General features: G+C 55.5%; 1 protein-coding gene across 3 annotated transcripts in view; it reads left to right on the plus strand.

Moving 5' to 3' along the window:
- The window catches only part of CPNE2 (copine 2), a 58,055-nt gene that overhangs the window by 3,985 nt on the left and 34,115 nt on the right, over nt 1–19,955 (plus strand). The window contains exons 1-3 of one of the 3 annotated variants that reach the window (XM_068411674.1): nt 1,156–1,601; nt 12,425–12,621; nt 19,373–19,552. In XM_068411674.1, the coding sequence (XP_068267775.1) occupies nt 12,454–12,621; nt 19,373–19,552 (348 nt within the window). In that variant the 5' untranslated portion in view covers nt 1,156–1,601; nt 12,425–12,453. Of the gene's footprint in view, nt 1–1,155; nt 1,602–1,832; nt 1,982–12,424; nt 12,622–19,372; nt 19,553–19,955 lie in introns of those variants that run through there. The other 2 variants (XM_068411673.1, XM_068411675.1) reach the window with 2 other exon arrangements.

Genomic DNA, 19,955 nt, shown 5'->3' on the forward strand with positions numbered 1-19,955 from the left:
TGCCCTCCCTTGGGGCTGCTGCTGGGGCCTTTCTGGCTGGTGTACGGTTGTGGTAGAAATTGGTTTTAAAGATATTTCTTTGATGACGATTTTTTTTTTCCCCCTCTCACTTGTGATACATGGTGTTGTCTGGAAATAGGAATTAAAATGCAGAAAGCCAGCATTTTTGGTTTTAATTAGTTAAGCCTTTATTAGGTTAAATAGCCGGTATACAGTAAGCATACTTAAAATGCAAGAGGTTCCCTCTGCACCTGCAAGGGAGCCACACTGGCTGGATGCTATGGGGCTGCCCTACGCCTTTACATTTCATAGGGTCTGGCTTTAATGAAGTCAACTTCTTCCTCCAAATCTGTTTTTACTGGTTGTTGAACCAGATATATCCCCTCCCCGCATCGTGAGAGCAGCTTGTACGGCTGCTGTAGTACTGGGGTGGGAAAGTTTGAATGCGGTGGCTGGCAGTTATCATCTGCCCACGATCCCGAGCGTGCCTTGTCCTGCCTCCCTGCGGTTCCTGGTTTGCTTGTTTGTCCAACCCGGAGCATGTGTCCGGGTGGGCATCGCCGCCGTGTCCGGGTGGGCATCGCCGCTGCGTCTGGGTGAGCATCGCTGCCACGGGGAGAGAAGAGATTCGTGTTTGGCGTTTGTCTCTCTGGGATGGAGCCCCCCGCGGGTGCTGCCTGCGGGACCCAGCCTCCCGCTTGCCCGTGGCCAACGGGCAACGTTGTTCTGTGCTCCGGCACAGCGAAGGGAAGCGGCTGCCCCGGCAGCGTGTGGGCACAGAGCTGGCGCGTAAGCCTTTTCCTTAGGTCTGGCTTTGTCGGGTGGTTGTGTAAAGGGTTTGATGTGGTGGATTCACGGTGACATCACGATGTTTTCTGCCCTAAATCACAGATTTCCCTAAATCGAGCCGCAGAGGAAGCCTGTAGCCAAGCGAAAACACACAATCTTCTCCGCACGTCCAAGCCAGATACGCGCTTGCCAGCGGAGACTGGAGCGGGGCCGGTCTGCGCGGCTCGGCCGTGCTGCGCGTCCTTAACGGAGGACACTACTCCGCTCCCGTCCTGCCCTGCCCCTTGCCTGCCCTGGCTCCGAGTCTGAGCAGCAACACAGAGCTGCTGCCGCTGCGGAAACCACGTGTGGCTTTGTGAGCAGGGGCAGGGCGTGCGCTCGGGCATAGGGCGTGCAGCGAGCTCGGGGCATGCAGCGGGCACAGGGCACGCAGCAAGGCTGGGCTCTGCCTCCTGCAGAGGCCCCCGTGGTGCGGTTGTCTGGTCACAACCATCAGAGCCTGGTTTCGTTCTCTCGGGTTTCGAGAAAATACATTTTTTTTTGCCACTCTCTGATTTCCTGAGCGCTCTCCCGAAAGGCGCTCGGGCTCTGCGGCTCCTCCGGCCCCCGTCAGCGATGGTGCTGCCTCCCTCCGCACGTCACGCCTGGGTGTGGAGGAGCGAGTTTTGCTTTCGTTTGCCAGGCTGGAGCCCGATGCTTTTCCATTGGCGGTGAATTACGGAAACACCTTTGCTGCTGCGAGCCCGGGGCTCGCCCTGCCCTCTCCGTAGCGTTCAGATCTCCTGCTCTTCGGGGCTCGTGATTTCTTGCCGGTAAGTGGCTTTGGGGACCATGTAATGACATTTCCAGACTTCATCTGGAGTGGGTTGGAGAAGGAATCATGTTGCGCTTTGCTCCCCTGCTGCCAGGGCAGGCTCTGCCCGAGTGTCCTTAAATGGTGACACCGGGGGCACCAGGTCGGTGCCAACCAGCCGCAGCCGAGGCTGCCCGCATGCCTGAGGCACGTAGAGGTGTGTGGTTTTACTTGCTCATCCCTGGCTTACTGAGAGCTCCAGTTTCGGTGTCTCCGCGGGTGTGAGCCCCTCTGCGAGGACGTGGGTCCTGTCTGGCCCTGGAGCAGTGACCCGGCAGTAGCTGTGTCCCTACAGCTGTGGGGGGACCAGCCCTCCACCCCAGGGGGATGCTGGCACAGGTACAGGACCAGTGTAGAGTCTCTTGCCTTTCCCAATGCCCTCGTCCTGGGGGACGGCAGCTCCCCGTAGCTACAGGGTGGCTGCTTGGGGCAGAGCAGCCCCTGGGGACCTCCAGCTTCTGCTTGGCTGGGGGGGAGCAACCAGGGTGGCAAGGGGGGTACGGGGGGACCCTTGGAGACATCATCAGGGCTGTAGTAGGAGGGGGGGACGCAGGGCAGGATGGGGCTGAGTCTTGCTCCCACCCTTCATGCCGAGCCGGTTCCTTCTCTGGCACCGCTCTCTCCCGGAGCCGAGCAGCCACCGTGCCACCTGTGGGGGATGGCAGGGGCAGCTGGAGGTGGTGGGGCTGTGCTTGGCATCTGCGGCGGCAGCTCTGCGCTGGGCAGGGGCAGTGCTTCGGGGTGGCTTTTCAGGTGCCGAGGTTTTCAAAAGGAGGCGGGAAGCGGCTGGTGATGACGAGCCCTGTGCTTTACGGGCAGCGCAGGGAGGGCCCCGTGCTCGTGGGTCCAGGTGAGGGGAACATTACTCCATCCACCCGGCTTCTTCGGAGCATCTTCCCTGGCCCAGGGAGGTCTGTAGGAAGCAGAAAATGGCAGGGCCCCATCCTTTCCAGCTGTGAGGAGGTGGCTGCGGTGCCTGCAGAGCACCCGGAGCCTGCGAGGTGCTGAGTACCATTGTTGGTGATGCACGAGCAGCAGAGGAGCTCTGCCAGCGGGATAAATAATGACATCTCCTAATGCCCCCTCCCTTGAGGGTCTTACCCTGTTAATGTGATTACACTGGTATTATGGGGTGATAGATTACGCCGTTACAGTACCTGTCAGTGTCACAACTCTGGGGCGCACCAGGGAAGCCGATGCTCTGGCACGGATGGCGAGGCGCCCCTGCGTGTCCCACGGGATGCCCTGGGAGGTGGCAGTCGGGCAGGGGATGCTCCTATCCTGTGGCCTGGCACATGCCTGTGCCCCCTCGGCGGGTCCCGCCTGCCCGGTGGCCCCTGCCTGCAGATGGGTGTTCCTGGGCCATCCGGCAGCGGCACCCATGGGTGGCACAGGCTGTGGCACAGCCCCTCGCTTTGCACCACGTAGCTTCTTGCGAGCCAGCCGGCTGCCTGGCAGGGTGTCCGGAGACAGGGCTGCACCATCCCCTCTGCCCCTGAGCAGGGAGCAAAGGCGGCTTCACCCAGGGGATCCCCGGGAGGTTTTATGGCTTCTGCAGGTTCCCTTTCACCCATCCCTCATCCTGGGCAGGGAAGCAGCGATCTTTCCCCCTGCATCCAGCTGGAGAAGCTGGATGGGGCTCCTGAATCCGTGAGCCAGAGGTGCATGACCCAAGGCTGCCGAAGGAGCGATGAGCATCCCCATGGGCAGGTCCTTCTGCACGGCAAGTGCTTCTTTTATCAAAGTTATGACCCCAGATTTATTGACGCTTGGATGTGGCTTAGTGGATCATGTCCCCGTTATCCCTCCGGTTGCTCTCTGGGGACACGTCTCCTGCTGGGTGAAACCCTTCCAGAACGGTCAGGGTAGGATCCCAAAAAGGTTTCACGTGCCAGTAGAAGCACGATGGCGTTACAGTCCTCGGAGCTCCCCGGTTTCTGATTCGGAGGGGCATTTTGTGGTTACATTGTCTGTCTGGCCCCAAACCCCGGATCCCTCTAACGGTGTCCTTATGGGGGTGCTGAGACTTGCATCTCCGCCGGCCACGGAGAGATGCTGCTGGATGGGGCAGGATGGTCTCCTCCTCGCTGCTGAGGGTCACCACACTGGTTGGAGCCGCGTTGGCTCAGTGGTGGGTGAGTGGCCCCGTGTCCAGCCCCGCTGGCACCCACCCTGTCCTCGGGCTCTGCCGTGTGCTTTGTCCCCAGTGCTTGGAGTAGCCTGGATGGATTTATTTGCACTGGGGAGTAAAGGAAGGGCCGGGGCTGTTCCTTGGCTGGCGGTGGCCGCTCTGCGGTGGCGGTGGCAGGGGGACTTTCCCCATCCCCTGTCCCTGATGCACCCCGTGAGACTGACTGTGGTTTGGGAAGATCTTCCCAGGGTGGGACCTGCTTTTTGATGGACGTCTGAGCATCAAGGGCACGGGACAGGGATGGACTGCCCTTTGCTGAGCGATACCCTCTGGGGCAGGTACACGGGAGGATGGGGCTGCCTGGGTCAGGGGAGGGAGCAAGGTCCTGCCCTCATGGCCAGCCCTGATCTTGCTAAGAAGCGTGATTTGCCCCCCCCCCCACCCCGGGGACCCCAAGGGGTTGGTGGTGCTGCCAGCTGGGTGTGGGCTGGTTGGCAGCGGCACTATGCTGCTCGCTCTCACCACGTGCCTTTAGAAAGGGTGTTGGGCCAAGCCTTGTGTCATTCCCAGCTAGACTGCCCCAGCTCTTTGCGTACGCCCAACTGCCAAAGCCCACCGTCCGAATTCAAATTGATGTAGAGCTGTCCAACCACAAAGGAAGGGATCTGAACCCTTTCCCAGACCGTTAAAGCTGTCTTTCACTCTCTCCCCCGTGATAAACTCACTTAGCTGTCGCCAAATAGCATTGTACTGTGTTAAAGCAAAGCGGAGACGGCAGCGAGACAGCGGATGATGGGACATCTCAACCCACCGAAGACCTCTTGCCACTGAAGATCTCTTTCCCTTGAAAGTACCTGAACGCAAGAAGTGCTGCCGGGATGGACTTGTGTTCGGTGCCTTGGGCTGGGACTCCGGCTCATCCTCCGTTTCTACCTCAGTTTCTCCCTTGGACTTTTATCCCTGTTCCCTGCATGAGCCGCAGGACTCGGGGAAGCTCCTTTGCCTGTCCCAGCACGCTGGCTGCGAGGTCGTGGTCTCCAAGGCAGCTGGGTACCGCAGCCCTCTTTGTGCAGCATCTTCTCTTGCTGGCTGGGAAGCGGGGACACAACCATTCCGGAGGGGCTGAAGCGTGAAGCCACTTTAGGGGGCCAGCTCTGGTGTCGTGGGGTTTGCTGTGGGGTTTTCCTGCCATTTGTGACTCCCAGGACACCCCAAGTGACTTTGCTCGGCTCTGTTGACCATCACCCCCCGGAGAAGCTTGCCTGGGCGCTGCCCACGTACCAGTCAGTGCAACCATATGGGGTTTGGGTGAGGAGGGTGCTGCCTACACCGGCACCAAACCGTGCCAAGGTTTGGGGGCTTTTCTGGGGACAGCAGAGGTCTGAGAGGAGCTGTTGCCTGGGCAGAAAAGGAAGAAGCAGCCACTGTCGCACCGAAGTGGCCACCAGCCATTGTCATGCCTGGCTTGGAACAGGATTTCGCAGCACCAGCGCGAGAAACCCTGCTGTCGGCATGAGCAGCGTTACCCATTGAAGCACCATGAGGCAGCGTTTCCATCAGGAAGGGTTCAGCGGGGAAATTACTTAATTATGTTGTCCTGAAACCCTTTTTCTCGCTGTTTCAGGCCCCCAAAATACCTCAGTACAATCCCCTTGGCTCCTTCCATCAGGCAGGGCTGTGGGACTCACTCACAACATGCCAGCATGGAAACCAGAGCCCAGCCTGGGCATCTCCCCCTCTGCCAGGTCCACCCCAAATCTCCAGGAAATGGGCGAATCCTCAACATCAGAAGGACACGGAGCTGTTGGAGCGAGTCCAGAGGAGGCCACGAAGATGCTCAGAGGGCTGGAGCCCCTCTGCTCTGGAGACAGGCTGAGAGAACTGGGGCTGTTCAGCCTGGAGAAGAAAAGGCTCCAGGGAGACCTTCTAGCACCTTCCAGTACCTGAAGGGGCTGCAGGAAAGCTGGAGAGGGGCTTTTGATAAGGGCATGGAGTGACAGGATGAGGGGGAACGGTTTTAAACTGAAAGAGAGGAGATTGAGATGAGATGTGAGGAAGAAATTCTTTGCTGTGAGGGTGGTGAGAGCCTGGCCCAGGTTGCCCAGAGCAGCTGTGGCTGCCCCCTCCCTGGCAGTGTTCAAGGCCAGGTTGGATGGGGCTTGGAGCAACCTGGTGTGGTGGAAGGTGTCCCTGGCCGTGGCAGGGGGTTGTGACTGGATGGGCTTTAAGGTCCCTTCCAACCCAAACCGTTCTGTGATTCTATGATGATTCTGTGAATTTGAGTTTAATCCCAGCCCTGCCACCCGTCCTGGGCTGCTCGGAGGCAGTTTTCAGCCTTTCCCTGCATTGCAGGAGAGATGAAGACCCTCTGATGGTAGCAGGTACCCACGGTAGATCCTTGCAGGGAGTTTTCATGTGCAACCATCCCCTTTCTGCCTCCCTCACCCCGCTCACCTGCTGCGGAGGCATTTGCTGGTGAGGGGACCGGCAGCACGGTGCTGCGTACATGACTAATTGCACGTGAATTCAGGAGGTAACGAGGGTGGTATTAAGACCAGGTGCAGGCTGGTGAATCCACCGTGTTGCCTAGGCGAGACTGAAAGGCAAACATTTTTGCTTTGCAAAATAATTCTGGAGATGACTGTGTGTGTTGATGGGAGGGAGCGAAGCGGCCGGGGTGGGTTTGTCGGCGCGGGGAGCTGTGTTGGGCGCCCGTCGCGGCGCATCCCGGCTGTTCCTGGCGTCTCCAGCTCCGTTCGTGCTGTGTTTCAGCTTTGCTGCTGCTCTGGGCAACCGGTTTCTCTGTCCTCCTGCTCCTCTCCTTTGCTTCAATCTTCTGACAACCCGTTTTCACCTGCTCTTCATCCCTCCTCGGGTACCGCTGCTCTCCTGCTGTGTCTCCACTGCCTGTAAGCTCAGATATGTGCTTTATAGGAACACAAATTTACCTCTTTGATACTCATCTCTCTCATTTTCCCCTTCCAGAAAGGAAATTTGCTTCTACAATTGCAGTAGGCTGTAGTGAGGCAGGCCGAGTGGGTAAACTGAGTCACGGGTGTGACAGAAGTGTGGTCTGGATGATCGGATAGTGAGGTGGATTGTGAACTGGCTGAAGGAAAGAAGCCAGAGAGTGGTGGTCAATGGGACAGAGTCCAGTTGGAGGCCTGTGTCTAGCGGAGTCCCTCAAGGGTCGGTACTGGGACCAGTTCTATTCAATATATTCGTTAATGACTTGGATGAGGGAATAGAGTGCACTGTCAGCAAGTTCGCTGATGACACAAAACTGGGAGGAGTGGCTGACGCGCCGGAAGGCTGCGCAGCCATTCAGAGAGACCTGGACAGGCTGGAGAGTTGGGCGGGGAGAACTTTAATGAAATATAACAAGGGCAAGTGTAGAGTCCTGCATCTGGGCGAGAACAACCCCATGTATGAGTACAAGTTGGGGGCAGACCTGTTGGAGAGCAGCGTAGGGGAAAGGGACTTGGGGGTCCTAGTGGACAGCAGGATGACCATGAGCCAGCAGTGTGCCCTTGTGGCCAAGAAGGCCAATGGCATCCTGGGGTGTATTAGAAGGGGTGTGGTCAGCAGGTCAAGAGAGGTTCTCCTCCCCCTCTACTCTGCCCTGGTGAGGCCGCATCTGGAATATTGTGTCCAGTTCTGGGCCCCTCAGTTCAAGAAGGACAGGGAACTGCTAGAGAGAGTCCAGCGCAGAGCCACGAAGATGATTAAGGGAGTGGAACATCTCCCTTATGAGGAGAGGCTGAGGGAGCTGGGTCTCTTTAGCTTAGAGAAGAGGAGACTTAGGGGTGACCTCATTAATGTTTATAAATATGTAAAGGGCAAGTGTCATGAGGATGGAGCCAGGCTCTTCTCAGCGACATCCATTGACAGGACAAGGGGCAATGGGTGCAAGCTGGAACACAGGAGGTTCCACATAAATATGAGGGAAAACTTCTTTATGGTGAGGGTGACCGAACACTGGCACAGGCTGCCCAGAGAGGTTGTGGAGTCTCCTTCTCTGGAGACATTCAAAACCCGCCTGGACGCGTTCCTGTGTGACATGATCTAGGTAATCCTGCTCCAGCAGGAGATTTGACTAGATGATCTTTCGAGGTCCCTTCCAATCCCAAACATTCTGTGATTCTGTGAAATCATGGATTGTCCCAAAGGAAGAGAGGGACGTCCCCAGGAGGGACCCAGAGTGACTTTGCATGGTATCGCTGGCGGATATCGGTACTTCTGGGGCTGGTTCAAATATGCCTGGTATTCCCTGTGAAAATAAATCTCATTTTTTAAGGAGAGGAGATCACTGAAGTTTCACGGCACTATTAACATTTAAAAAAGGCCCCAAAATGTTTCACTTAAAGCACAGCTTTATTTCTTTTTCCTCTCTGTTTTTTCCTGTTAATGCTTAAAACAGGGCCTTAGCGTGGCCCGAGCAACTGCTTCTCGTGGGGCTTCTCTTCTGCAGAGGGAAGGGGAACCTCCCAGGGCAGAGGGGAGTTTGCAAACCAGATAACTCCTTCCCCTCCTCCTCTTCCAGATAAGAGAGGATGAAGGGATCCCAGGGCTTCCAGCTGGCCCTTCTGCACGTGATTTGGGGATCTACTGTAGAGATCGGAGGGACGATGGGGTGAGGAGGAGGAGGAGAAGATCTGTGTGCGTTGCTCTGGGGCTCCCAGATGTTCATCTCAGATATTCTGTGTGGCCCCAGGGCTTGTGTGTGCCCCCAGCCAGCGAAACCCCTCGCTGTGGGACATCGTGGTCACGGAGCAGCTTGGAGGTGACCAAGTCATGGAGGAAAAAGCACTTAAAGGTTACAAAGCGCAAAGACATGTCCAGCTCAGGAGGTCCTGGAAGCTGGAGCCCAGAAAGGATTCGGGGACCATGTCCCTCCACCCTGGTCCTGCTTTTATGAAACCTCTTCAGGCATCTGCTGTGGCCGATGGCAGACAGGATCGTGGGGCAATCGGACCTTCATGCTTGTCCCTGAGACCTCTCATCAGTAGCCTGGCCGTGTTTTGGCAGAAGACCCCATGTCCACATGATGGGCATGAAGCTGGTAGCTGGGATTGTACATCGGGAGAATATTTGGCCACAGATGCCGAGCGAGTCACAGGACTTTGTTCAGGGCAGCAAATGCGGGGAGAGGAGAACAAAAAGAGGAGAGTGTGGAATACAGATGATGGCGAGCGGCTCTTTTGGTGCCAGCTCAAACCAACCCCTGAATGTAAAGCATTTGCTGGAGGGTTAAAATGCCACCAGCTCGCTGAAGCCTGATGGTGCCTCAGATGTGAAGCCTCTGAGCCAGGGGGACCTGTGGCTGCTGTGGGGGCCAAAGCCATGCCTGGCCCCGGGGGAAGGTGCTGGATCCGTGCCGGCAGGAGGAGGCATCTCCCAGGGCAGGATGGTCTGTGTGGATGAGTGACGGTGGCACCTACAGATGTGGCCATGCCCTGGTGGCATCACCACCTTCTGCCCACGCCACCTCTGAGTGTCACCCTTTCCGTGGGGTTGTGTGGGGAGCCAGCCTGCCTGGGAAAATGACTTTTTCATTTAAACTAATTACTTTTTGGCTGAATAAGGATGGTTATGCTCCTCAGGGTTTTATACCAGGACTGGAGCTGGGGGGAAGGAGTAGCCCAAGCCATGATTCGGGAGAGCTGCCCATCTCTTTGGCATCGCCATCCTTGGTGGGCTGGCTGGACCAGCAGCTCCTTGGTGGAAAAATCAACTTTATTGGGACGGTGGGGAATGGGATGGTGGCATTTTCCTGCTGCCTTTTGCCTCCTTGGGGATGGAGCAACCACAGGATTTTGTGCTTGGCGCCCGTGAGATGGCATCAAGCTCTCCAGGTTGGCACCTGGGGGAGAGGCCAGCGTCCTGGTCCCTGATTTAAGGTGCCCAAGTGGGGAGTGTGCCCACGCAGGGGACATGAGTCCCACCAGGTCTCTGCCCTCAGCTGGCCCTGGCTGGTGCTGGCCACCTCTCCTCTTCCCCATGACTGCTGTGACCGTGCGCTCCCCAGGCCGAGCGCAGGGGCTGGAGCACGGGCGACGCGCAGCGCGACGAGAGGATGTTTTGGTGCCTGCCAGCCCTGGGAAAAAGCTTTTTCCACTGAGTCATTTGCTGCTTCTGCTTTTTGAGAGACGGCGCTGAGATTTGGGGGGAAGGGGAGATGGAAAAACCCAGCCCAGATCTCCCTGCTCCGGCAGGACCAGGGCCATGCCAGCACAGCTGCCCCGTGTTTGCTTTTCGGAGGCACCAGCAGACAGGCAGAAGCATAAATAGAACAGGCCCGGCTATTTTAAGACATGATCTCTGCGTTAAAGAAAAAAAAAGATAAATTAAATCTTTGTTTTAGCTGCAACTGGCAACGTAGGCTTGAGAGGAGCAGAAGCAGCTCCGGTGGGGACGGGCATTCCGGAGCCATCGCCCCGGCGGCCGCAGGGGCTTCGCGGTGGATGAGCCGGGAGGACTTTTGCTTCTGTATGTGCTTCTCCTCGAAGTCGCAGGAGATGGATGGTTGCCCACACATGCCACCATTTTGGTGTCACGCTGCCAAAGTTTTGGTGTTGTGCTGCTGTGGACGGGGGGTGATGGCACGACAGGGGCTTGGTCTAGATGAGGGGAAACCACAATCGGGGAAGGGACGCGAGTGCTGTTTCAGTGATGTGCATGTGTGTGCAGGCAAGGATGGGGATTTTCTTCTTCTGGAGGTGCCTCTGCTTTCGGAGGGCTGGAGCACTCAGATCAGAGGGCTGGAGCCCCTCTGCTCTGGAGACAGGCTGAGAGAGCTGGGGCTGTTCAGCCTGGAGAAGAGAAGGCTCCAGGGAGACCTTCTAGCACCTTCCAGCGCCTGAAGGGGCTACAGGAAAGCTGGAGAGTGGCTTTTGACAAGGGCATGGAGTGACAGGATGAGGGGGAACGGTTTTAAACTGAAAGAGGGGAGATTGAGATGAGATGTGAGGAAGAAATTCTTTGCTGTGAGGGTGGTGAGACCCTGGCCCAGGCTGCCCAGAGCAGCTGTGGCTGCCCCCTCCCTGGCAGTGTTCAAGGCCAGGCTGGATGGGGCTTGGAGCAACCTGGTCTGGTGGAAGGTGTCCCTGCCCGTGGCAGGGGGTTGGGACTGGATGGGCTTTAAGGTCCCTTCCACCCCAAACCAGTCTGTGATTCGATGATTCAATGATTCCTACAGAGCTGAAATGATTGCACTGCTCTTGCCCTGAGCAGCGGACTGTGATGAAGAGCTTGGGGTTAAAATCAGGCTTGTTTCTGGTGATTTAGTGCCAAGCAGAGGTCTTGGCAGGTAGGAGAGGAGAGCTCAGAGACTTGGAAGCGGGAGCTGTTTTCCACTCAGTATTCACCGCAGGTGGGGCCAAGCACTCAGGGGGGCTGACGGCGAGCCCAGAGCTCCCTCCCACAGCCATGCTGGGATCACCCCATCCCTGTCCCCCATCCCAGCTCGGAGGCTGAGCTGCAAGGGAAGGGGGTGGCCCAGCTTCCAGCAGCACAAGTGCTTGTCAATACTCATGCCTGGGCAAACCAAACAAATAATAATAATTGGGGTTTCAATGCCAAAGAGCAGCAGATGGCTTATCAAGGTGGGGGAAGGTGACATTTGGGGATAAAGTGGATGAGCCAAAAGCCACTCGTGAAAAAGAGGGCAAAAGGTATTGAAGCAGCTGCTGAAAAGAGCTCTCTCTCCACTAGCAACCCCGGCCGCAAAGGTTTGTTGGTACAAATTAATCTGAAAATGCTTTTTCTTCTCTTTTTTTTTCCACCTTTCCTCTTCTCTCTTGAAGACCTTGGGTGGTTTTTGCCAAGTAAACTGCACGTCAGAAGGCAAAACTGTTGTGTGGGATAGGGTTTTGCACTAATAATGGTACAAAACACATTTATCTCTGCAAAATGGCTTTGGGAGTGGACTTCTGGTAAGCTTTTCTTATCACAAGGGGTTTTTTATCAGCGCCCTGTAAATCGTCACGTGCATCAAGTCATGCCATGGTTGTCGCATTTATCTTGCTCTTCTGTGAACCAACTATTGCTGCTTTTTAATTGCTGCCAGAGCTGCTGCTTCCTGCTGGCCTGGTGAGTTGGGTGGAGATAGGGCTGAACCATCTTCACTCATCCTCACGGTCCTCACCCCTTTCTCTATGATGATTTGGGGCAGAGCTCAAGTTTGGCCCTGGAAGCTTAGGTCCATGGTCCATGTCTTGGGGATCAGCCAGACGATGACCAGTTTTCATGCTGAAAAATGGTGTGGAAGTGTAGTTCCTCCCACAAAAAAAAAACCCCAGCATGCTGGAAGAAGAGGTTGAGGACCCCCCCACTCCCCTCGAGGGGTAAGCAGAAAGACATTATCTTTCCTTGAAAATCTGTTATTTATGGAGCAAAACCAAAGCAGGTTGTAGGTTGCTCTGCTGGGCTCCCACTCAGGACGTCTGCCTGGTGTGGTGGCCACATGGAGATGGTGACTGGGCAGGGCAGATGGTTTGGGGCCAGGAAAGCCTCGTATCTTATTGAGTGTAACGTAGAGCATGAGAATCTGGATGTGACCCCTCTGCCTGTGCCCAATCCACCGGCGCCGACAGAGCATTTTCTGCCTTTCTGCTTGCACTGAGGTTTCTCTCCGTTCTTGTGTCCCACAGACTGCCTGGAGCTGCTGCCGCTGGAGTCCATGGCGTACACCATGACTCCCACGCCGGCGGGGCCCGTCGGCTCCCAGTACTGCGTCTGCAAAGTTGAGTTGTCCATCTGTGGCCAAAACCTTCTGGACAGGGATGTCACTTCCAAATCCGACCCCTTCTGCGTCCTCTTCATGGAAGTCAATGGGAAGTGGGTGGAGGTAAGTCCTGAAGGTGTGTGGATTTCCTCCTCCTGTGGTTTGCTCATGCTGGTGTCTCCTCCCTCTGTGCTCGGCTCCAAGGCTGAGAACAAGGGGCAGCGGATTTGAACTGGAAGAGGGTAGGTTTAGGTTGGACATAAGGAAGAAATTTTTTACAATGAGGGTGGTGAGACCCTGGCCCAGGTTGCCCAGAGAAGCTGTGGCTGCCCCCTCCCTGGCAGTGTTCAAGGCCAAGTTGGATGGGGCTTGGAGCAACCTGGTCTGGTGGAAGGTGTCCCTCCCTGTGGCAGGGGGTTGGACTAGATGGTCTTCAAAGGTGCCATCCAACCCAAACCAGTCTGTGATCCTGTGACTATCCTTCTTGCTGGCTTTGAGTGTCCCTGCTGCACCAGGACAACCTGCTCAGCTGCTCACAGCCCCATGGGCACTGAGGCTGTGTGCCAAGGAGCACGCTGGCATGCTCCCGTGCCCGGGAGGGGTGTATTTTTATTTTCCTTGTATGCACTAAGGAGCTGAGAGCTGCATTCATCTCCTCTGCCTCCCTACCCCCTCCAACACACGCTTACTCCAGGGCAAGACCCTGCTGACCCCTTTAAGGACAGGAGGACTTTCCGTGGCTGTGCCATCCCTGGTGGTGGGTGAACACAGGATAAATCTGTCCTCTCCGAGATGCAGACAGCACACAACGAGCCTTTGCGTGTTGTTCCCCGCCCTCTGCTTCAACGGGACAAGGCTCCTGCTAACCAGGCTAATGGAGCGTGAGGGAATTGACCCTCAGCAGCTGTCTGAATTATTTCGTAGCGTAAATAAAATGTTGGCTTGATCCCAAAAGCTTGCTGCCCAGCATACCCACCAACTGGATGTGTACTCCTTTGAAAATCCCCCTCCCGCGGGGAAGGGGCACAGGGATATGCCGCATCAGGGACCGGGTGTGCGTGTGCTGCTGGCACCACGGTTCATCCAGAGGTGCCCAAATTGGCTTTGAGCAGCATGACCTTGGTCATCACCAGCAGTGCTGCTGCAATGGCAAGAGGTCTCACTTGGGTGGTTCTCCCAGGCAGATGCATGTCTCAGGCTGGTTTTGCAGTCAGGGTGTGCACAAAGTGGACCGGGAACTCCTAAGGATGGTTTTCATGGTGCTTTATTGACTGTTCAGCATCTCATGTGGAGAAGCTATAGTCGAGGTTGTAGCGGAGTGAGAGTCGGTCTCTTCTCCCAGGCAACTAGCGATAGGACAAGAGGACACAGCCTCACGCTTCGCCAGGGGAGGTTCAGGTTGGACATTAGGAAGCATTTCTTCTCAGCAAGGGTCATTAGCCATTGGAAGGGGCTGCCCAGGGAGGTGGTGGAGTCACCATCTCTGGAGGAGTTTAAGACAAGACTGGACATGGCACTTAGTGCCCTGGTCTAGTTGCCATGGTGGTGTCAGGGCAATGGTTGGACTCAATGATCCCAGAGGGCTCTTCCAACCTGGTTGATTCCATGGTTCTGTGATCTCTTTTCAATTGGTCTGGGAGGGAGCAGGTAAGCCGAGCATGGGGGTGTGATGGATGGGTACAGGCACCGCTGTTGGATGCAGCACAAATGAGCAGGCCAAAGGGCATTAAATCACATAAGCCAAACAAAAATTTTCCCAGTTCCTGGGAAATTAGGTGGTCTCGTTTTTTCAGATACTTGGGCTAGTTGGGGCAGCCTTTGAGTGCTTGGCCCAAGGAGCTGGTGAGTCAGTGGGCATCACCTAAGGTGTCCTGCAGCTGATTTCCTTGCTGTCAGCGGGGAGGGTGTAGGGGCAAACCTCACCTTACCATGGGCTGCAATTAGCTTTGCTCAGCAGCCTGGATGAGATGAATGAGCTTTCCAGCCTTGATAGGTGTCATCTCTTTGACCCGATTATACTTTTCAGCAATTTCTCTTTCTGTCAGTAATGTCTCAGTCCAGCAGTTTTGATTCCAAAGCTTCTTTTACAACACAAATCTCTGGTGGTTTTATTTTTTTTCTTTTCCTTTGCTATTTTTAGCTTCTTTTTAATTGGCACGACAGGCGCTGGACATCAGCCTTGAGCACTCCCCTGCTGTGGTTTCAGCGGAGGTTAGCGTGTTGCACGAGCTGGCACGTGGTGTGGTGTGCTCCCTGGCCACGGAGCTGGCCCCAGTCAACCGGCACAGCTGGGACCAAGATCCTCCCACACCAACATGTGGCAGTCGTGGCGCATGGGTTTGGGCTGTGGCCGGGTACCGGGAAGGGCCAGGAGAGGTGGGCTCGCCCCTGAGAGCCTCGCTGGATCGGACACTTGGTGGACCCTTGGCAGATCATGACACCATGGTTCAGAGCTACCCAAGGGTGCCTGCATTGTCCTGCATGGACTTTGGCCACATACACGTGCCCCTTGCCCTAAGACGAACCTCTTTCCTGGTGGCCTTAATAACATAGCTGAAATGTAGGGGACGGAGGGGACAGCAGCAGCTCAGTGGTGTGAACCCATCCCACCACACTGCCCCTGCGTCCTCCACACCGGGTTAGTGACGTGTCCCAACCGTTGGACCTGGGTTAGGAGGTGGGTCTTCTCCTCCAGGACCAGCCCCAGCCGCGGTGGTGCCAGCATCTGAGCTGGGTGGTGGGGCTGTGGCATCAGCTGATGCCAAGAGAAAGATTTCTGCTCGCTGTTCTTTCTAGCTGTCACATTTGTTCCCAAACACAATTATTTTGTCTCGCTGAGCTTCATAGGAATTAAAAAATCTTTGTGAATCAGCCTTGGAGGGGGTGGGGGAGGGAGGGACAACAAACCACAGGCCGAGAAGTGACATGAAGATGGGTGATGTTTAAATGTTCTGCCCAATGACATCATCTCGCAGGAGCCATGAAAGACCTGGCCTGTGATGCCGGGAGCAGGGACACATGACTCAGCCGTGCCACTGCCTTTGTGCCGCTCTGAGTCACCCGGCCGGCCCTGCGCCTTCTGCACGAGCTTTTCTGGGCGCTTGGGGAAGCATCTCCTGGTGTTGGAGCGTCAAGCATCTCCACACGCTGGGGATGCTTGAAGCCAACCTCCCTTGGGGTGCTGGAGGACTCCCCGGCTGCATTCATTGAACACAAGGGCTGTCGCTGGAGATGATCTCTTGGTTTGTATAATTAAGGCTCTTATCCAAACAGATATCTTTAATTAGCCTGGTTGCCTCTTAAAAACCCATGTGCTTTTCTGCTCTTGGGTGACAAAGCCACCTCTGCTCTTCACAGGGAATGCAGACCTGTAAGTGTGGGGGCGAAGGGGGAGGCAGGAGCTGATGGTGTGTGTGTCTCCTGGTGGAGGTGGTGTGAAGAGGCCTAGTACGCAACGGTCACTGGCAAGGTGATTGGTGCTCCTCAAACCAAAGACCAAACCATGTGCAGCGATCAGCTGGGGCTTGGGTTTCTGTGCTTCTCACTGACAATAGGCAGGAGATTAAATGCTCGGTTCAATCTGGGCGTTGAAGGAAGCCCCATCACTCCAGAGGGTTAGCTCAGGACATGTTGGCTGGGTTTCTCCTCCCCTTCCCTGGGCCACCCCTTCCAGAGCAAAACTGGAGATGGGACCTCAAGTTATCTCCTTCAAACTGGTGCCTGGGAGCGGGACAACTGGTTTCCCTTGGTCCCTGGCTTCCCAGTGGTTCAGAGAACATGGAAGGAGCTAAAATCCACTTCTGCCTGAGCAGTCTCATCTCCTAGGCTTGAAAGGGGATTTGCATGTGTCGTGCTGTTGAAATGAGGTGGAGGTCATGGTTGCCCACTGCTCCTGGCCCACCGCATCTCTGAGCAGGCGTTTGGTGTCCTTCGGTACGGGACGGTGGCAGAGAGGGAAGGATCTGCCTGAAGCTGTGTGGTCCTGGCCAGCTCACAGCCCACTGGTGTTGATGTGTTTGATTCCCTGGAGCGCAGCAGGTGGCTATTCTGGGCACACAGCATTTACTTGAGTCGTTTCTTGGCAATTAAGACAGACGAAGCGACCGACTTCAAAACCCACTGCGATCGTTGGTGTATATATATAGCAAACTCACCACATTTCCACTCAGTCCCTCCAAAACCTGCCTCCTGTGTGAAGGAGTTGCTTTGGGACTAAGGTATGTGTTTGCTTTTCTTTTTTTTTCTTTTTTGCTATTTTTTTTTTGGCTTTTTTCTGCTCTACTGTACTTATTCTTGGCTCCGCAGATCCGGCAGACATCCCACCATCCCGCAGCCTGGGAATGCTGGCACGGGGGCTGCTTTCCACGGAGGTATTGCCCTGGGACCTGGGATGCGCAGGGGGCTCAGCCTCACCTGGGACTGGGTGTCGTGGCTGCGAGACGAGGCAGGATGCTGGCCAGGGCCACGGCACGGCCGGAGGCTCCGTGCTGTCCCGCAGGAAGATGGGATGGTCTTTCCAGGCACCGAGGGCAGCAGCTTTTGATAAAATCACAGAATCACAGAATCGATTGGGTTGGAAGAGCCCTCTGGGATCATCGAGTCCAACCATTGCCCTGACACCACCATGGCAACTAGACCATGGCACTAAGTGCCATGTCCAGGCTTTTCTTAAACCCCTCCAGAGATGGTGACTCCACCACCTCCCTGGGCAGCCCCTTCCAATGGCTAATGACCCTTGCTCAGAAGAAATGCTTCCTAATGTCCAACCTGAACCTCCCCTGGCGAAGCTTGAGGCTGTGTCCTCTTGTCCTATCGCTATATCACACTGGTGAGCACTTGCTTGCCTTTCTTTTTTAACAGCCCCTGTTACCATATCCTGGGATAACAGGGTGATGTGGCAAAAGGCCGACGCTGCCAGCTCCTCTCTAGCTCTGGTGGGCATGTGGGTGTTCCAGCTCAGATACTCAGAGCCGCCAGTGCTTCCTGTGGGGCTGCCTGGGCAGGACAAGGATGGTCAGAGGGCTGGAGCATCTCTGCTATGAGGAGAGGCTGAGGGAGCTGGGGCTGTTCAGCTGGAGAAGAGCAGACTGAGGGGGGATCTTGTCAATGCTTACAGATACCTTAGGGGGGGTGTCAAGGGGATGGGGCCAGACTCTTCTCAGTGGTGCCCAGCGACAGGACAAGGGGCAACGGGCACAAACTGAGACATGGGAAGTTCCATCTGAATATGAGGGAAAACTTCTTGACTTGAAGGGTGCCAGAGCCTAGGCACAGGCTGCCCAGGGAGGGTGGGGAGTCTCCTTCTCTGGAGATGTTCAAACCCACCTGGATGCGACCCTGTGCGACGTGCTCTGGGTGACTCTGCTTTGGCAAGGGTTGGGCTGGATGATCTTCAGAGGGCCCTTCCAACCCCAGCCATGCTGTGATCCTGTGACTCTGTGACACCCTTTACCAAACCGGCTGCCACCTCTGATGGTATCCATATGATATCAGTAGCTGCTCTCCTGACAAAGCTCCTACTTGGTTTGCTTGCTGGAGGGTTTTCCCCAGGCTGCGGGTGTTCGTTTCTTGCTCAGCACTCAGGCTGTGCCACCAGCATCCTTTCTGCCCCTTTTAGCTTCATAGGGGTACGTTGCATGTTGGGCTACAAACTTGCCCTTTCCTGGTGCCTCTCGGGATGGATGGTGGCCTGGTGGGGATCATGGGTCCTGACGTAAGAGCTCAGACCCTCCTTGGCCATTGACTTCCAGAAGTGAATACACCAGCTTTTTTTGGCTTCGTGTTCCCAGTTTCTGCCACATTGGCTAAAATTGTGGGTCGCCGTGTCTGTGTGAGCCCACGGCTGGTCCTGTGGCCTGAGTTACAGGGGCTGGGACCAAAGCTCCGTTACCAGAGGGCAGCATCCGGAGATCTCCGGCGTGGCTGGCCCTGGGGTTCTTTTTCCTTCAGCTCATGCAAGGTTTTCTGTCCGCCTGTGCCACGCTGCGTCATAAACCCACACTTCCCACTGACTGTCTGCCAAGTTTCCTCTGCTCTTATCGCTGCTCTTGGCTGCGGGATGGTGCAGACCGCCGTGGTGCTTCCCCTCCGATGGCGGGTTCCCCACGTGCCTTCCAGTTTCCACCATCCTCTGTGCGCTTGCCCTTCCAAGCTGTCGGAGCATCATTTCTTCCAGCCTGCTCAGGATGACAAAGTCTATTGAAATCGTGTCTTCTGGGTCCTTCCAGCCTCTTGTTTCTCCTAATGCTTGATGAAATCTATGAAAAATGGCCTGCGGTGATTTTTTTTCCTCTTTTTTTTTCATGGAAGGCCAAGAAAGAAGAAACCACATGAATGTTTTGGTTTGAGGTCTAGAGGGAACTGCTAGAGGGTTGCTGTTCTGGCTCGTGACACTTTTTCTTGGTTTGCTTGTCTTTGCTGTTAGCTGCACAGCCTGCAAGGAACAAGTTTAGCATTACAGCTGTGAGGGTCTGGTTGAGGATCAGAGGTGTGTGAGGGCTTCAGCTCCTGGGAGAACAGGGCTTAGAAGCAAATGAAACAGCTCTGGCTTCAATGAGCCTTGAGTCCATGCCAAGACTTGGCTGGGTGGGTGCTCCTGTCCTGGCTGTTGGTTTGGTGGGGTTGTACAGCCCAGTGCACCCCATCCTGGGACCTTCATCCCAGCATGAAGTGTCGTTACTCGTTTAGATGGATCCCACCTTGTCTGCACTGGGTATTACAGCCTGCATTTAGGGATAGCTCTGCTGAGCGCCTGATACGCTCACTCTCTGGTGGTCACTGCAGGGTTTCTGGGTGGCTCTGGCTGAAGTCAGAGACATGGCAGTGACAAAGATGCAAGATGCACATGCCTCTTTTTTTTTTTTATTCTTTGCAGCTCGACAGGACAGAGACAGCCGTGAACAACCTCAACCCAGCTTTCGCCAAGAAGTTCATCGTCGACTACCACTTTGAAGAAGTGCAAAAGCTCAAGTTTGCCCTGTTTGACCAGGACAAGTCAAGCATGCAGCTGTATGAGCATGACTTCCTGGGTGAATTCTCCTGCACGCTGGGCGTGGTGAGTCTTTGAGGTCCCTGCGGTTCGCTGTCCTCCAGCAAAGGGACCCCAAATCACATCAGCCACAGGGACATGGGGGGATTAGAGCTGCTACTCTTATCTACTGTAAAGTTTGCTGGGTCCTTCTTGGCAGAACATTTAAGTTGCTTGTCATGCTTCAGCTGTTGAGGTTGAACTGTTCCATGTTAGGGCTGTTGGCTACTTGCTCAAGTCTAAGCTAGTCGTAGTGTGGGCTTCTGCTGGTGCCTGAAGAGATACATCAGCTGGAAGCTTTTGGAGGTACCTGTATCCCACCATGGGTTATAGTAAGAGCCCTGATGACCAGCTTGGATTTGGACTTGGGAAACTTCCAAATGTTTAAAGTTAGATGCATTGGGGCCTACATTTCTATCTCAGTTTTGGT

This window comes from Nyctibius grandis, chromosome 12, assembly GCF_013368605.1.
Source record: "Nyctibius grandis isolate bNycGra1 chromosome 12, bNycGra1.pri, whole genome shotgun sequence".
Lineage (NCBI taxonomy): Eukaryota > Metazoa > Chordata > Aves > Nyctibiiformes > Nyctibiidae > Nyctibius > Nyctibius grandis.